A 12,941-nucleotide genomic window follows, 5' to 3' on the forward strand; every position below is an offset into this window, starting at 1 on the left:
GGCAGAGAGGATAGAATAAGGTAAGACAAGAGAACGTAGTTAGGAAAAGAGAGAAAGTAGAAATAGAAGAATATTGGTGTAAGTATTAGTAGCAGAGGAGAGAGACAGACAGACAAACAGACAGGAGTTAGAAGAAAGAAAGACAAGGGAGGAAGAGGAGGCATTGTGGAGGAGAAAAAAAAAGGGAGAGAGCAACGGTATCGAGAGGGAGGGGAGGGAGGGAGAGTGAGGGGAAAGTACCAAGGGAGCAGTGACGAGGAGGAGGAGGAGGAGGAGGAGGAGGAGGAGGAGGAGGAGGAGGAGGAGGAGGAGGAGGAGGAGGAGGAGGCGGCTTGAAGTGAGGAGGATTCCCGGCGGTTGGAGGAAAGTGTTATGGCAGTATTAAATAACAGGGAAGTGCAGGGGTGTCAGGGGCCAGATTGCGAGTGTCAGGGACGAGGTGGGCGTGTCAGGGGTGCTGGGGAAGTGCGAGGGAAGATTGGAATACCAGGATACAGGGAGAGGGTAGGAGTGGCAGAAAGAAAATGGGCATGCCAGGGAAATAGTGGTAGTTGGACTGCGGACGCTAGGGACAGACTAGAAATGCCACGGACGATTAAGAGTGTCAAGACTGTATCCGGAATGCCAAGTTCGATTAGATTTGCAGAGAAAGAGTGTGACGAAATATGATTGTTAGGTATAGATTAAGCATGGCAGAGATAGATTATTGAGACTTATTGTAAGTGTTAGGAAAAGAAGATTACATGTGATTAAGAGTGCCAGGACAGAATGCCAGGGATAGCTTACACATGGAAGGAGGAGATGAAAATTTAATCGAGACAGATGAAGAGCACTAGGGATGGATTGTAAGTGCCACGGACGGGTTAGGAGCCCCAGAGACCGATCAGAAATACCAGGATGATTAGGGACACGTTAGGAGTGGCGAGACCAGATTAAGGGTACCACAGGAAAGGCCAGAAAAGTGAGGGCCTGAGAGAGAGAGAGAGAGAGAGAGAGAGAGAGAGAGAGAGAGAGAGAGAGAGAGAGAGAGAGAGAGAGAGAGAGAGAGAGAGAGAGAGATAAAGGATACCAGGGATGAATTAGGATTACCAGGGCGTGTACAAGAAATCCTAGGATCAGATTAAAAATTCCATGGATATGCAAGGCGGTAACGAGATGAATTAATTAGGTTACCCAGAATTGGATTAGGAGAACCAGAGAAGGATTACAAACCCCAGGAAAGAATTAATAATGGCTGTTAGTGACCAAGAGTGCCAGGAAGATGTAAGACTATAGGTAGCAGGACAGATCGGACCCTGAAGAGATACACTCGGACCCCAAGGGAAGGATGAGAGACCACGGAGGTGTGAGGCTGCCTGTTATCCTTTGCTCCACGTGCCAAAGAAGTGCCAAGTTATGTGGTGGTTTGAGTAAAGTAGAAAGGAGAGGTGACAGGGAGGTGCTGGGATAGAAATGTACCTGGAAATCTTTCAGGCACCAAACGACAGGACGTCCCGAGGGAGGCTGAGTGACAGAGGGGAGACTGAGGCAGACAGGAGGCAGGCGGCGAGGCTAAGAAAGGGAGGGAGTGTGGAGGTATGGTGGGTGATGTGAAGGGAAGGGAATGAGGGGAAGGAAATGAGGCACGTAGGAGGAGCTAGGAGACAACGGGGGAAAAAAAAAATGGGAAGATATGATGGAGAAAGTGAAGAAAAAGTGTAAGAGGAGAAAAGATTGAAAGGTAGAAGTAATAATGAAATAATAAATGAATGAATGGATGACTTTTTATTCTTCATGTGTATTATTATTATTATTATTATTATTATTATTATTATTATTATTATTATTATCATTATTATTATTATACTATCATTCCAGTTCACATATAAATGGTACCGCTGATAAAGGAGAGAGAGAGAGAGAGAGAGAGAGAGAGAGAGAGAGAGAGAGAGAGAGAGAGAGAGAGAGATGAGAGAGAGAGAGAGAGAGAGAGAGAGGAGAGAGAGAGAGAAACCATACCTACAAACATACAAACGGAGACAAAGACGAAGGAAGACAAACAGACAGACAGACAGACAGAAGCAGAGAGGTGCGGAGGGAAGGAAGAGAATGCCATAGTCACACAAAGTAATTTCTCTCTCAAAGAAAACGCGACGAGGGAAGCGACCATTTAATCTGACCTTTGGAATGTTGCTAATTAGTTTGCGCTCTCTCTCTCTCTCTCTCTCTCTCTCTCTCTCTCTCTCTCTCTCTCTCTCTCTCTCTCTCTCTCTCTCCGCCCATCTGTCCGTCTCGGGGTTCCTCAGGGAGCAAGTGGGAAAGAATTGGTAAGTTCTTCAGGATTTTCTAGGGAGACAAAGAAAGATTTTTGGGAGTCGAAAGAAATGTTACGTGTGTGTGTGTGTGTGTGTGTGTGTGTGTGTGTGTGTGTGTGTGTGTGTGTGTGTGTGTGTGTGTGTGTGTGTGTGTGTGTGTGTGTGTGGTGTGGCTCCCCTGTGCATAAATATTTACGAATACAACTTAAGTATTCTGAATAAGGTGCCAGGAAAGTTAAAGCTCCGTACAGCCTCACAGTCAAGATGGTGACATTATGTTTCTGACAGATGTGAGGTCGCTGCGATTTCCTCCAGCAGTCTACGTGGTGCGCACTGAGAGCAAGGCTGTTGGGTATTAAAACGCAATATTAGTATTATTTTCACGTCACCTCGGCTTCTTTTTTTATTATTTTTTTCTCTGTAAGTGTTAAGAATTCAGGTCTAAGGGATTGAAAATGAACGAGAAAAAGCCCGCTTCATATGCTGCTAAAGAGAGAGAGACACTGATTATAGCATGACAGTCCAAAAAGGTAACAAATGAAAGTAAGTGACGGTAATTGACTGAACGAGAGAGAGAGAGAAAGAGAGAGGGGAGACTAATACATGTAGCCAGAAATACGAATAACAGACAAACCAAAACTCCACTGAATACACCAGGAAACAAAATTAACAAGGAAGAACAAGAACAAAGAACGAACATTTACACAAACCATCACATAAGAGAACTTGGCAGAGATTGGCACAGCGTCTCGAGTCACAGAAAACGAGGACAGAGAGGTATAAGAGGTTTATGTAACGATAATTCAATAAAACTTCATTTATACAACCCCAAGTAGCGCTGATGGCCGCCTCCCCAGCTAAGTGATGCCGTGATGTGGGAGGGCGGGCATCAGTGCAGGGTCGCGACGAGTGGATGCGGGTCCCGTCCCTTCCCTTCCCTTCCCTTCCCTTCCCTTCCCTCGCCTGCACAGCCAATCACGCGAAGACACTTAAATGACTGTGTGCAATGAGTGAGATTTATCCGTCTGTCTGTCTCACTGTCTCTGTTTCAGTCTCTTCCTTTCCCTTACTGTCATTCATTCAGTCAGTTACCGTCCCTATTTTCACTCATTCACGTTCATTCATTTCCACTAACAGATTCTCACTAATTCATCCTCACTTTTACTTAACTCACTCTTATTTCCTTACTGTTCTTCATTCACTATCACTTTACTAACTCACTCTCACTCTCCCCATTCCCGTGCACGTACTGGCTATGGTGAGCGTAGCGTTCCTGGAGGTGGCGGCGCCGTGCAGGTTGGCCGCCGTGCAGGTATAGGTGCCGGAGTCCGTGTCCTTCTTGCCGGCCCGCGTGGACAGGAAGAAGAGGGAGCCGGACGGGAAGAGGACGCGGTGGGACAGAGGATCGTCCGCCGAGGTGGTCACTGTCTGGCCGTCCCTGTGGTGGGGAGGGAGAAATTAAAGTTAGATGGTGTACGGGTGGTGGCGATGGTGGTGGTAGTAGTAGTAGTAGTAGTAGTAGTATCAGTTGTAGTTGTAGTTGTTGTTGTAGTAGCAGCAGTAGATGTAGCAGTAGTAGCAGTTGCAGCAAAAAAAAAACTAAGAGTTCTAATAAAAACATTAATGGCTGGAACAAAAACAGTAGTCGTAGTAGTGAAAGAAAAAACAAGACCAAAAGTAACACTAGTAATATTAACAGTAGAAGAAACAATAGCAGCAGTAGCAGTAGTAGCAGCAGCAGCAGCAGCACGCCAGGCATTGTTGCAGTGAACAGTGGACATCCGTGAGAAGTCTGGTGCATATATACAGGTAATCTTGCTGTCAGACTCCTGAATAGAGGAAGTTAGTTTACGCACGTATCTATAATGGGGATCTTAAATGTAGAGGCAGTAATTTTTTCCAAGGGGGGAGAAGGAAGGCGAGGCTACACACAGGTAATAGGGGTGTTAGTGAGAAAATTTAATACTGTAATGTGTGTGTGTGTGCGTGTGTGTGTGTGTGTGTGTGTGTGTGTGTGCAGGGTTGAAGAAGGTATATATGGAGTCCATTACCGTATATAGCTTTATGAAACTCTCCCAACAACTGGCACTCGTGTAACCTCTCCCCTTCCTTACCCTCTTCCATCCTCCCTCCCTCTTTCTCCCTCTCTCTTTCTCTCTCTCTCTCTCCCTCTGTTAACTGCAAACTCTCACTCCTTTTTTTTTTCTCTCTCGCTATATATAAAAAGAAAACACTCCTGCATTAGATTCCCATACTAACAATAGCCCTTCCCTCCCTGTCTATAAATACCACGCCTGCACCGGTACTCTCTCTCTCTCTCTCTCTCTCTCTCTCTCTCTCTCTCTCTCTCTCTCTCTCTCTCTCTCTCTCTCTCTCTCTCTCTCTCTCTCTCTCTCTCTCTCTCTTCGTGGCGCCACTCGTAAGGTAACTAACTCCCTCCATATACATAGGCCAGAACAACGCAGCGCCGCCCATACCAACTCCACCAACTCCGGGCTGTGTTTTGCCTTGGATGTTAAAAAAAAGGATAAAAAAAAAAAACACACTCACGTATTTAAACATATTTTCAAGTGGTCATTATCAGTGTAGTGTTTACTCATTATTATACTGTAGGAATGAATAATTATCGTGTGTGTTTTTTTAATATTTTTTATCAATGTTAACTCTCGACTGATGCAAGTTTTATCAGCACAATCAATAATTATAAACAGACAGGAAAGTACATTAGACTATAATTTATTTGGCTTCCTGTTTGTGCATTTATTTATTCATTTATTCGGCTGTAGCCCGTTATTCTTGTTGTATTTTTGTTTTTTTGTTTTTATATTGATCTAATCTCAATCTTTTCTTTTCCGCGTGTAGAGACAGGTAGCGCATCGTGTTATGTTTTTTCCTTAACTCTTTTCGTATTTTTTTTATATTCACGTTGTCATATTCCTTCACTGTCTTTTCTTAGTGCTTGCCATGATGATCAGTGCATTAGCGTACTAAGTTTGTCTGTAAGCCTTTATTTATTTATTTATTTATTTATTTTATTTTTTTTTTTTTGTCATATCAGTGCATAAGTGTCATATCTCACTGTAAACCCTTATTTTCTTTCTTTTTTTTTAGTCCTCAGTGTGTGTACAAACATTCTTCTAATATCTTACATATATAATTCATATTTTTACCTTCATATCTCTCTCAGTTTATCTTCCTATCAAGTATTATTATCTTATGTATCACTATATATTTTCAGACTCTCTCCCTCTCTCTCTCTCTCTCTCTCTCTCTCTCTCTCTCTCTCTCTAGCGGTCAGTGCATCAAGGTAATGAGTCTCATCAGTGTTCCAGTCAAGCCCCATGTGTCCATCCCTCCATCCCACTGCCTCGCGTAACTCCTCCTGGCCGTCACACGCACGCTGCCAGGGGTCGAAGCTGCACTGTGAGCGGGTGGGAGGTGATCGTAAAACATTATGTATGACGTCACGATGTAAAGACACACACACACAATAGATGAATGACAGATGATTCTATAACGTTATTTGTCACGGTAGAAAAGATAAAGATGAAGCTGGAGAGTAGACAGTGTGCAGCTGACGATACGACTCAACGAAGCTGTAATAAAGATCGGCTTTTTTTTTTATTTATTTATTTTATTTTTTTTATCCTGCACTTAAAGCCACAATGAAAGATTTTTTTTTACATTATGTACTTAAAGCTATGATAGAAAGACGCCATATTTTCTTTTTCTTGTGTTTTTATATACTATTCTATACCTAAAACAACGACAAAAGACGCCACGATTTCCTTTATTTTCTGTATAAAACAAAGCCACAATGAAAGATTTTTTTTTACATTATGTACTTAAAGCTATGATAGAAAGACGCCATATTTTCTTTTTCTTGTGTTTTTATATACTATTCTATACCTAAAACAACGACAAAAGACGCCACGATTTCCTTTATTTTCTGTATAAAACATTCAGCATTTAAAGCCATGACAAATTTGTTTTTTCTTAACATGTTTTCTATACTTAAAAACGGAAAAAGAAGCCATAGTTTTATTTACCTTCTATATAACACATTCTGCTCTTAAAGCCACAGTGAAAGACGTAATGGTTGTTTATAAGATTCGTACTTCAAGCCGCGACAACACACAGCAAGCAGCAAACAGGCGGGAAGCAGCTTTATACCACTGGACTTTCCATGAAAACACAGGGAGAGGAGATCTTCGTGACGTATATTGTCTTTCATCTCTGAATAATTTTGGCCGCTGACAAAGCTATACTCAGTAATCTGCGTGTTAATCCTGTATTCTGGGTAGGACAGCATGTAATGTCACGTCACGATGATAAGGTCACCCGGTAGGACACGTAATACTTCCTGCATCATTACGTGCTTCATTCACAGCGCCACGGCACTCCCTCCCTGCTACTGCATCTGGGAGCGTGTGGGGAACATTCAGGAAATCCTCAGCTGCTTTATTACTGAAGCCGTACAACATGGGGAAACTGACTGACTGATTGATGATTGATAGATGATTGTTTATCTATTCAAGACCCAATAAGCAGAAGTTCATACAGCTTCAGGTTCTGGGAGAATTTAAATATTCCTTGTGCTGCTTGAATATTTGAATGCCCTTAAAGTTTGTCATGGTGCACGAGCATATTCGAAAAAAAAAAATAAATAAATAAATAAATAAGTAAATAAAAAATAAATAAATAAAAATAACAATAAAAACACACCGGTTAATTCGAACCGTCGCGTGGCGCGGTGCTATTTAAAAACATGCAAGTGAATTTTTAGAAACTTAATTTTCAGAGATACTTAACATATATGCATGAATAAAAAAGATAACACATGACACCCTTATTAAAGAACACGAAGCCTTTTAAAACATGCGCCTTTAAAACACATGAAGACTTAAATTCCATCACTTCGTCAGGAGAATACACCAATTTGAGTGATAAAGAGTTTCCAGGTTCATTAATCTCCCATGTATGTCATTCCAGTTAATAGAGTGAGGTTTTTCAGTTGATGGCTGTACAAATGTCAGGCTTTCAGGGCGTGGACGTAATGTAAGGTCACCAATTGACGTCAGCAAATGAGTAATATGAGAAAAAAAAAAAAGAAGACTCAAAAAGTGACACGCACAAAACAGATGACATTGATGAGGTTGACATTAACGTGGCGCTTCGTGGTTCATCCGTGGCGCACTTTTTGATATTTCATAGTTGTGGCTTTCAATATATATTCTCTTTGTGGATCGTAATGGAATCTGGCCAGTGGTGGTATTTCAGATGTTTTAAAGCTCTTTGTTCTCTCATAAGAACTATTTTTCAAAAGCTCTTGTCATGATTAGTCGGATTCACATGAGTGATTTTCCGACTGAAAGAGAAGATTTCTTGCTGAATTACTACTATAATAATGAACACATCCATGAAACTCCGGGTGAACTCCAGTACAGCCTGTTAAAAGTACTAACTGTGGTAGAAAGTAAAATTTTATGAATAGTAAGGTAAATTCAATCATAAGACTTAGCTCGTAGATACGTAAGTACAAATATTAACCTCTGTACGTGTGAGAAAACTTACTCTGAATATCACTGTGTAACTTTGATATGTTAAAAGCAGGTGAGGTAAGACGCAGAAATGTTATAAATACGAAAGGGAAATTCACTTAATAAACTTGGCCCGTGAGAACACTTACACTGAATATCACTGTCTAACTGGTATGTTAACAAGTCACAGGATAAAGAGAAGCCTACGTAAATGCGCCCTGTATTTATAATATAGGCAGATATAACCTATCTAACCTACTGATGAAGACTATCTTTACTGACGGTGAGAAAAAAAATAAAAAGCAGCCCCTGAGAGTACTTAATTCAACCACTGACACTTTCAACAGCCAAACACGTTCCCGGAAATGTTAACGAATTACCAATTGATACGAACCAAATCAGTATATCTTTAATCTCTCTCAAATAACGAAAACCCAGATCAGAGTAGGCCTATTCCCTTTAACGATATAACATTTCTGACGGTATAGACTATGAATTATCAGACACGAACAGGCAGCTTCCAGACCCACTGAGAACATCCTGAGGGTTACACTCGTGGCTCTGTGGTGTTCATGAGGCGCGAGCAGCAAGCAACACACATCAGCCTCCATACATGACTGCACAACACTTAAGAATCAACATACTCAACTAACTCTAACTGAACAGAATATATATCGAATGATGAGAGGAAGTTGTGGTTCTGAAGGGCATGAAAATAACAGAAATACAACAATGCCAGTCTGAACGGGTTAAGTTTGCTCCGTTCCATACATTAATGCAGAGTATTTTGGAATTATTCTGTATCTGTAACTGATAAGAATACATGGTAACGAGGCGAGGGTCTGGTACTGACGTGAAAGGAAAAAACAACAATGTCTGAATTGATTGGATTTGCCTCGCAGGAACTTCATCTTTGTGTCTGTATTAATTTTCCGCTGGTGAGATCCTGAGAGACTGATTTCTTTTTAGTTTTCTTTTTTTTTTTCCACGCAAAATATAAGTAACATAAGTAAGTAAAGTAACTCGTTCTGTTCCCCACGTAATACTGTTATTTTGATGTGTTAACTAACTGTGGCTTCGCTGTACAAGGTTTTCTACTTTCACCTCACTAACGCAAAGGTTCAATTAGTACCTTCCCTCTTTAATCTCTTTCACTGATAAACTGGAACTGTCTGTTTCTCTTTTTCCCCTCTTTCTTTAAGGCCTTGGCAGTCCTCCTTCACACGGAAAAAGAAATAAATATATTCTAATCCTTGCATGTAACAGCTGATCATCCATTTCAACGTAAAAGGACTGTTCCTTTAAATAGATTTTCCAAATAAACGAGTCACGCACAGATATCACGTCTTCATTTAAACAAGCATGTCTGAGAGCGTCATAAAATGCACCTAAAACCAATGTCGTTGTGTGAAGCAGGCGTTATTTTACCAGCATGAAAGCAACCAGTGATTTGCCTTGCTGCAGTACCACGTGCAAGATAATGAGACCTGCTTCCAGGTGACACAACACTAACACAAGGCAACGGCGAAGCAAATACTACAACCCCTCAATTGAGCATAATTTTAACCACGCAATTTACCGAATTCTTCTTCTGAATCGAATTATTTCTGCTTATCAGGTCCATTTCACGCACGATATGGCACGTGACACGACACACACACACACACACACACACACACACACACACACACACACACACACACACACACACACACACACACACACACACACACGTTAAATACAGACAGCTTTCAACATAGTCCTCAGAGTCTGTCACATTCTCCTTAATCACAAACATCAACACAATTCTCAACCCAAATCTCACTGCAAACAGATAAAGCAGTAATATTAGACTTCATAAAGGATTTACGTTCTCCAGTAGTACAAAGACATCTGGGAGGGTCTTGAAAGAGCAGATGCACGAAACCTTAAGGGAGAAAGACAGCTTCGTATTCTCCCTAAAATATTACGTCTTATTCTCAAAAATATTAAATAGCATGTTAATTACGTCAGAATTCTGCATTTCAAAGTATTTAAAATTATTCATTAATGTTCCTATGTAAATGTATGAAAGAGCGAGCCTTTTCCTGCTCTTCCTTCGCCTCCTCCTTTTCTTCTTTCTCTTCCTGGCCTCCTCCTCCTCCTCCACTTCTTTCTCCTAGTCTTCCTTCTGCGCCTTCCACTTCCTTTTCCTTCTCCTGGTCTTAGTTACTCCTTCGTTTTCTCTTACTTCTTTCCTTTCCTATTGAGCTATACATCTTTTTTTCTTTTTCTCTTGTTTTCCTCTTCCTCCTCTTTCGTACTGTCATTTTTCTTTATTTTATGTCTCCTTTTCTCCTTCTATTTCATCTTCGAAACAGTTCTTACTTCAATTCTCTCTCTCTCTCTCTCTCTCTCTCTCTCTCTCTCTCTCTCTCTCTCTCTCTCTCTCTCTCTCTCTCTCTCTCTCTCTCTCTCTCTCTTTGTTTTGTACCCATTTAGCCCTCTGTCTTTACTTCTGCAATTTTATTTCCCTCTCCTTCCCTCCTCTCTCTCACTCTCGCTCTCTTTCCTCCTCCTCTTTCCATCTTGCGAGTCTGTATATTTCCTCTCCCTATTTTCACGTTTCCTCTTCTCTCCTTCCTTTATTTCTCTCTCTTTAACTACTTCGTTCTTTTTTTTCATCTCTGTTGGTTTATTGCCTCGTGTGTGTGTGTGTGTGTGTGTGTGTGTGTGTGTGTGTGTGTGTGTGTGTGTGTGTGTGTGTGTGTGTGTGTGTGTGTGTGTTACTCTGGCTCTTTTGATTCGTGCATTTTATATTTCGCGTTTTGTTTTCCTTCTCGCCTGCTTGTTGTTGTTGTTGTTGTTGTTGTTGTTGTTGTTGTTGTTCCTCCTCCTCCTCCTCCGCCTTCCCTCTCCACCACCACCACCTCCTCGTGCGGTGAAATGGTAATAGTATACAAGTCCATCTTAACTCTGCAGGTATTGGCGTTGTCACCTTTAGTGGAGCGGCGGCAGCAGTGTGCGTGGGGCGGTATGGTCACCCGGTTCGACTCCCACGATATGCACCAGGGATCGTTTCTCCTTCCTTTCCAATTAATTTGTCTGGGTTCTCTCATCTCGGGAAGGTATTACACTGTTCCTGCTCCTTCCTGTTCTGTTTCTGGTTCTCCTTCTCTTTCTTCCCTTCCTTCTTTGTGTTCGCTTTCTCATTTTTCTCCTTGTTGGTGCTGTTGTTTCTTCTTCTTCTTCCTCCTCCTCCTCTTCTTGTTCTTCTTCCTCTTTGTCTTCTCCTTCTCTTTCTCATGTTGTTGTTGTTGTTGTTCTCTTTTTCATTTTCTTTAGTTGTTGTTGCTTCCTTTTCCCCTTCTTCTCCTCCTTGTTCTTCTTCCTCCTTTTTCTTCTTCTTCCTCTTCTTCTTCCTCCTCCTTCTCCTCCTCCCTTCATGTAAGAGAATCACCTCATTGTGAAAATTAAACAGAACAGCTTCTTTGTAGTGTGTGTGTGTGTGTGTGTGTGTGTGTGTGTGTGTGTGTGTGTGTGTGTGTGTGTGTGTGTGCGTGTGCGCGTGTGCGTGTGTGAGCGCAAGCGAGCGAGAATAGCTGTTGGTTGTCAGTGCGGGGCGTGGTGGTACAAGTGAGTATGGAGGAGAGGACTGTAACAGGAGGCGTGATGGTGGTGAAAGGAGGGATGCTGCGTGCTGGTAAGGGCTCTAAGGAGGCTGATGGACCTTCTCCCACCTAGTTATGCAAGAGAAGGGAACCCATGCAGTGTGCCGCCAGTAAGATTCTCTCGCTAATTCTTCGGTAGCGGTAGATTATTAGTGTTGTGGTGACGAGTTCTCTTTGAAGGGAACACGATGTATATTATCTTGAGTTGTCAGGTGGTAGTAGTGTTGTTATAGGTGATGTAGTAGTAGTAGTAGTAGTAGTAGTACCTGTTATTGTAGTGTACGTTTTAGATAACCAGTATAAAGTTATTAATTGTTATTAGATGAATTACGTTGTTCGGACTGTTATTGTAGTTAGTGTTACTTTGAAAATTAAGTATAAGACCCTTGTACAGCTGATCAGAGAATGCAAAAAAGCAGCAGGAAGGACAGTGGAAACGAAGAAAAGAAAAAAAAAAAAACACCAACACATATCTCATAATCGTGTGAATCGTTATATAACCAGAAGAAACAACAAAAAAAGTGAAGATAAGGAGAAAGATAAGGAGGAAGAGGATGAGAACGACGAAGACGCGGAGGAGGAGGAGAAGGAGGAAAGCCTATTAATCGCTAGAGAGTTACTACAAAGGGGAGTGTGCGTGTCCATCACAGGTTCCATATACTGTATACAGATTAACATGGCGATAAACCCGTCATGTTCTCTCCGCCCCGCACACGTCACTGGCTAACTTGATGGACACAGCGCCCCCACTCAGCTCCACCCCAGCCTCCCGATCCTGCCCCGTGCTTGGGAGTCGTCTGGTCGTCTGGCTGGGGGAGGAAGGGCTGTCCAGGAGGGTGAGATGTCTTGTACTTTGTGATGCGTGACTGGTGGATGAAGGGAAAGGGGGACTGATGTGTGAAGTTCATGGAATAGACAATGTGTGTGTGTGTGTGTGTGTGTGTGTGTGTTGTTACCTTCACTAGCATCTAATTCAAAATGCAGTAGCGAGAGAGAGGAAATACACCATCAAATTATTGCTTCGTAAAAGGGAAAGAGGAGGAAAAGGGGGGGAGGGAAACTACGAATTCAAATACATATCTGAATTACTAGTTGGGTTTCGGACAAAAATACATTGTTGTCTTTTTTATATATACTTTTTTTTTTTTGTGGAAGTGGTGGCAGTTTGCAGGGGAGGTAGGTGGAGGCGGGGGTTGGGGAGGGGGGGATGGCGTGTCACGGTGGTATGCTGATGTGCTGCTGCTGCGGTACTGACGTGTGCTGTTGGCTATAATGAGGTGTTACTGTACTGGAGCGTTACCGTGACGTGACATGCTTTTTTCTAACTAAGAGGGGCTCTGGCCACGACAAAAAAGAAAAAAAAAAAAAAAAGCTTCCTGAAGGTGCCAGTTCCCAGATAGAATGAGGTCGTTACAGTGTTACAGTGGAATAATGTGTTAGTGGAATGACGACGTATT

General features: G+C 42.1%; 1 protein-coding gene across 1 annotated transcript in view; it reads right to left on the minus strand.

The window, feature by feature from the left end:
- The window catches only part of LOC135108382 (roundabout homolog 1-like), a 72,872-nt gene that overhangs the window by 24,207 nt on the left and 35,724 nt on the right, over nucleotides 1-12,941 (minus strand). Inside the window, exon 3 of the mRNA XM_064019323.1 lies at nucleotides 3,545-3,732. Within this exon, the coding sequence (XP_063875393.1) occupies nucleotides 3,545-3,732 (188 nt within the window). The remainder of the gene's footprint in view (nucleotides 1-3,544; nucleotides 3,733-12,941) is intronic.

Source organism: Scylla paramamosain, chromosome 17 (assembly GCF_035594125.1).
Source record: "Scylla paramamosain isolate STU-SP2022 chromosome 17, ASM3559412v1, whole genome shotgun sequence".
Taxonomy (NCBI): domain Eukaryota; kingdom Metazoa; phylum Arthropoda; class Malacostraca; order Decapoda; family Portunidae; genus Scylla; species Scylla paramamosain.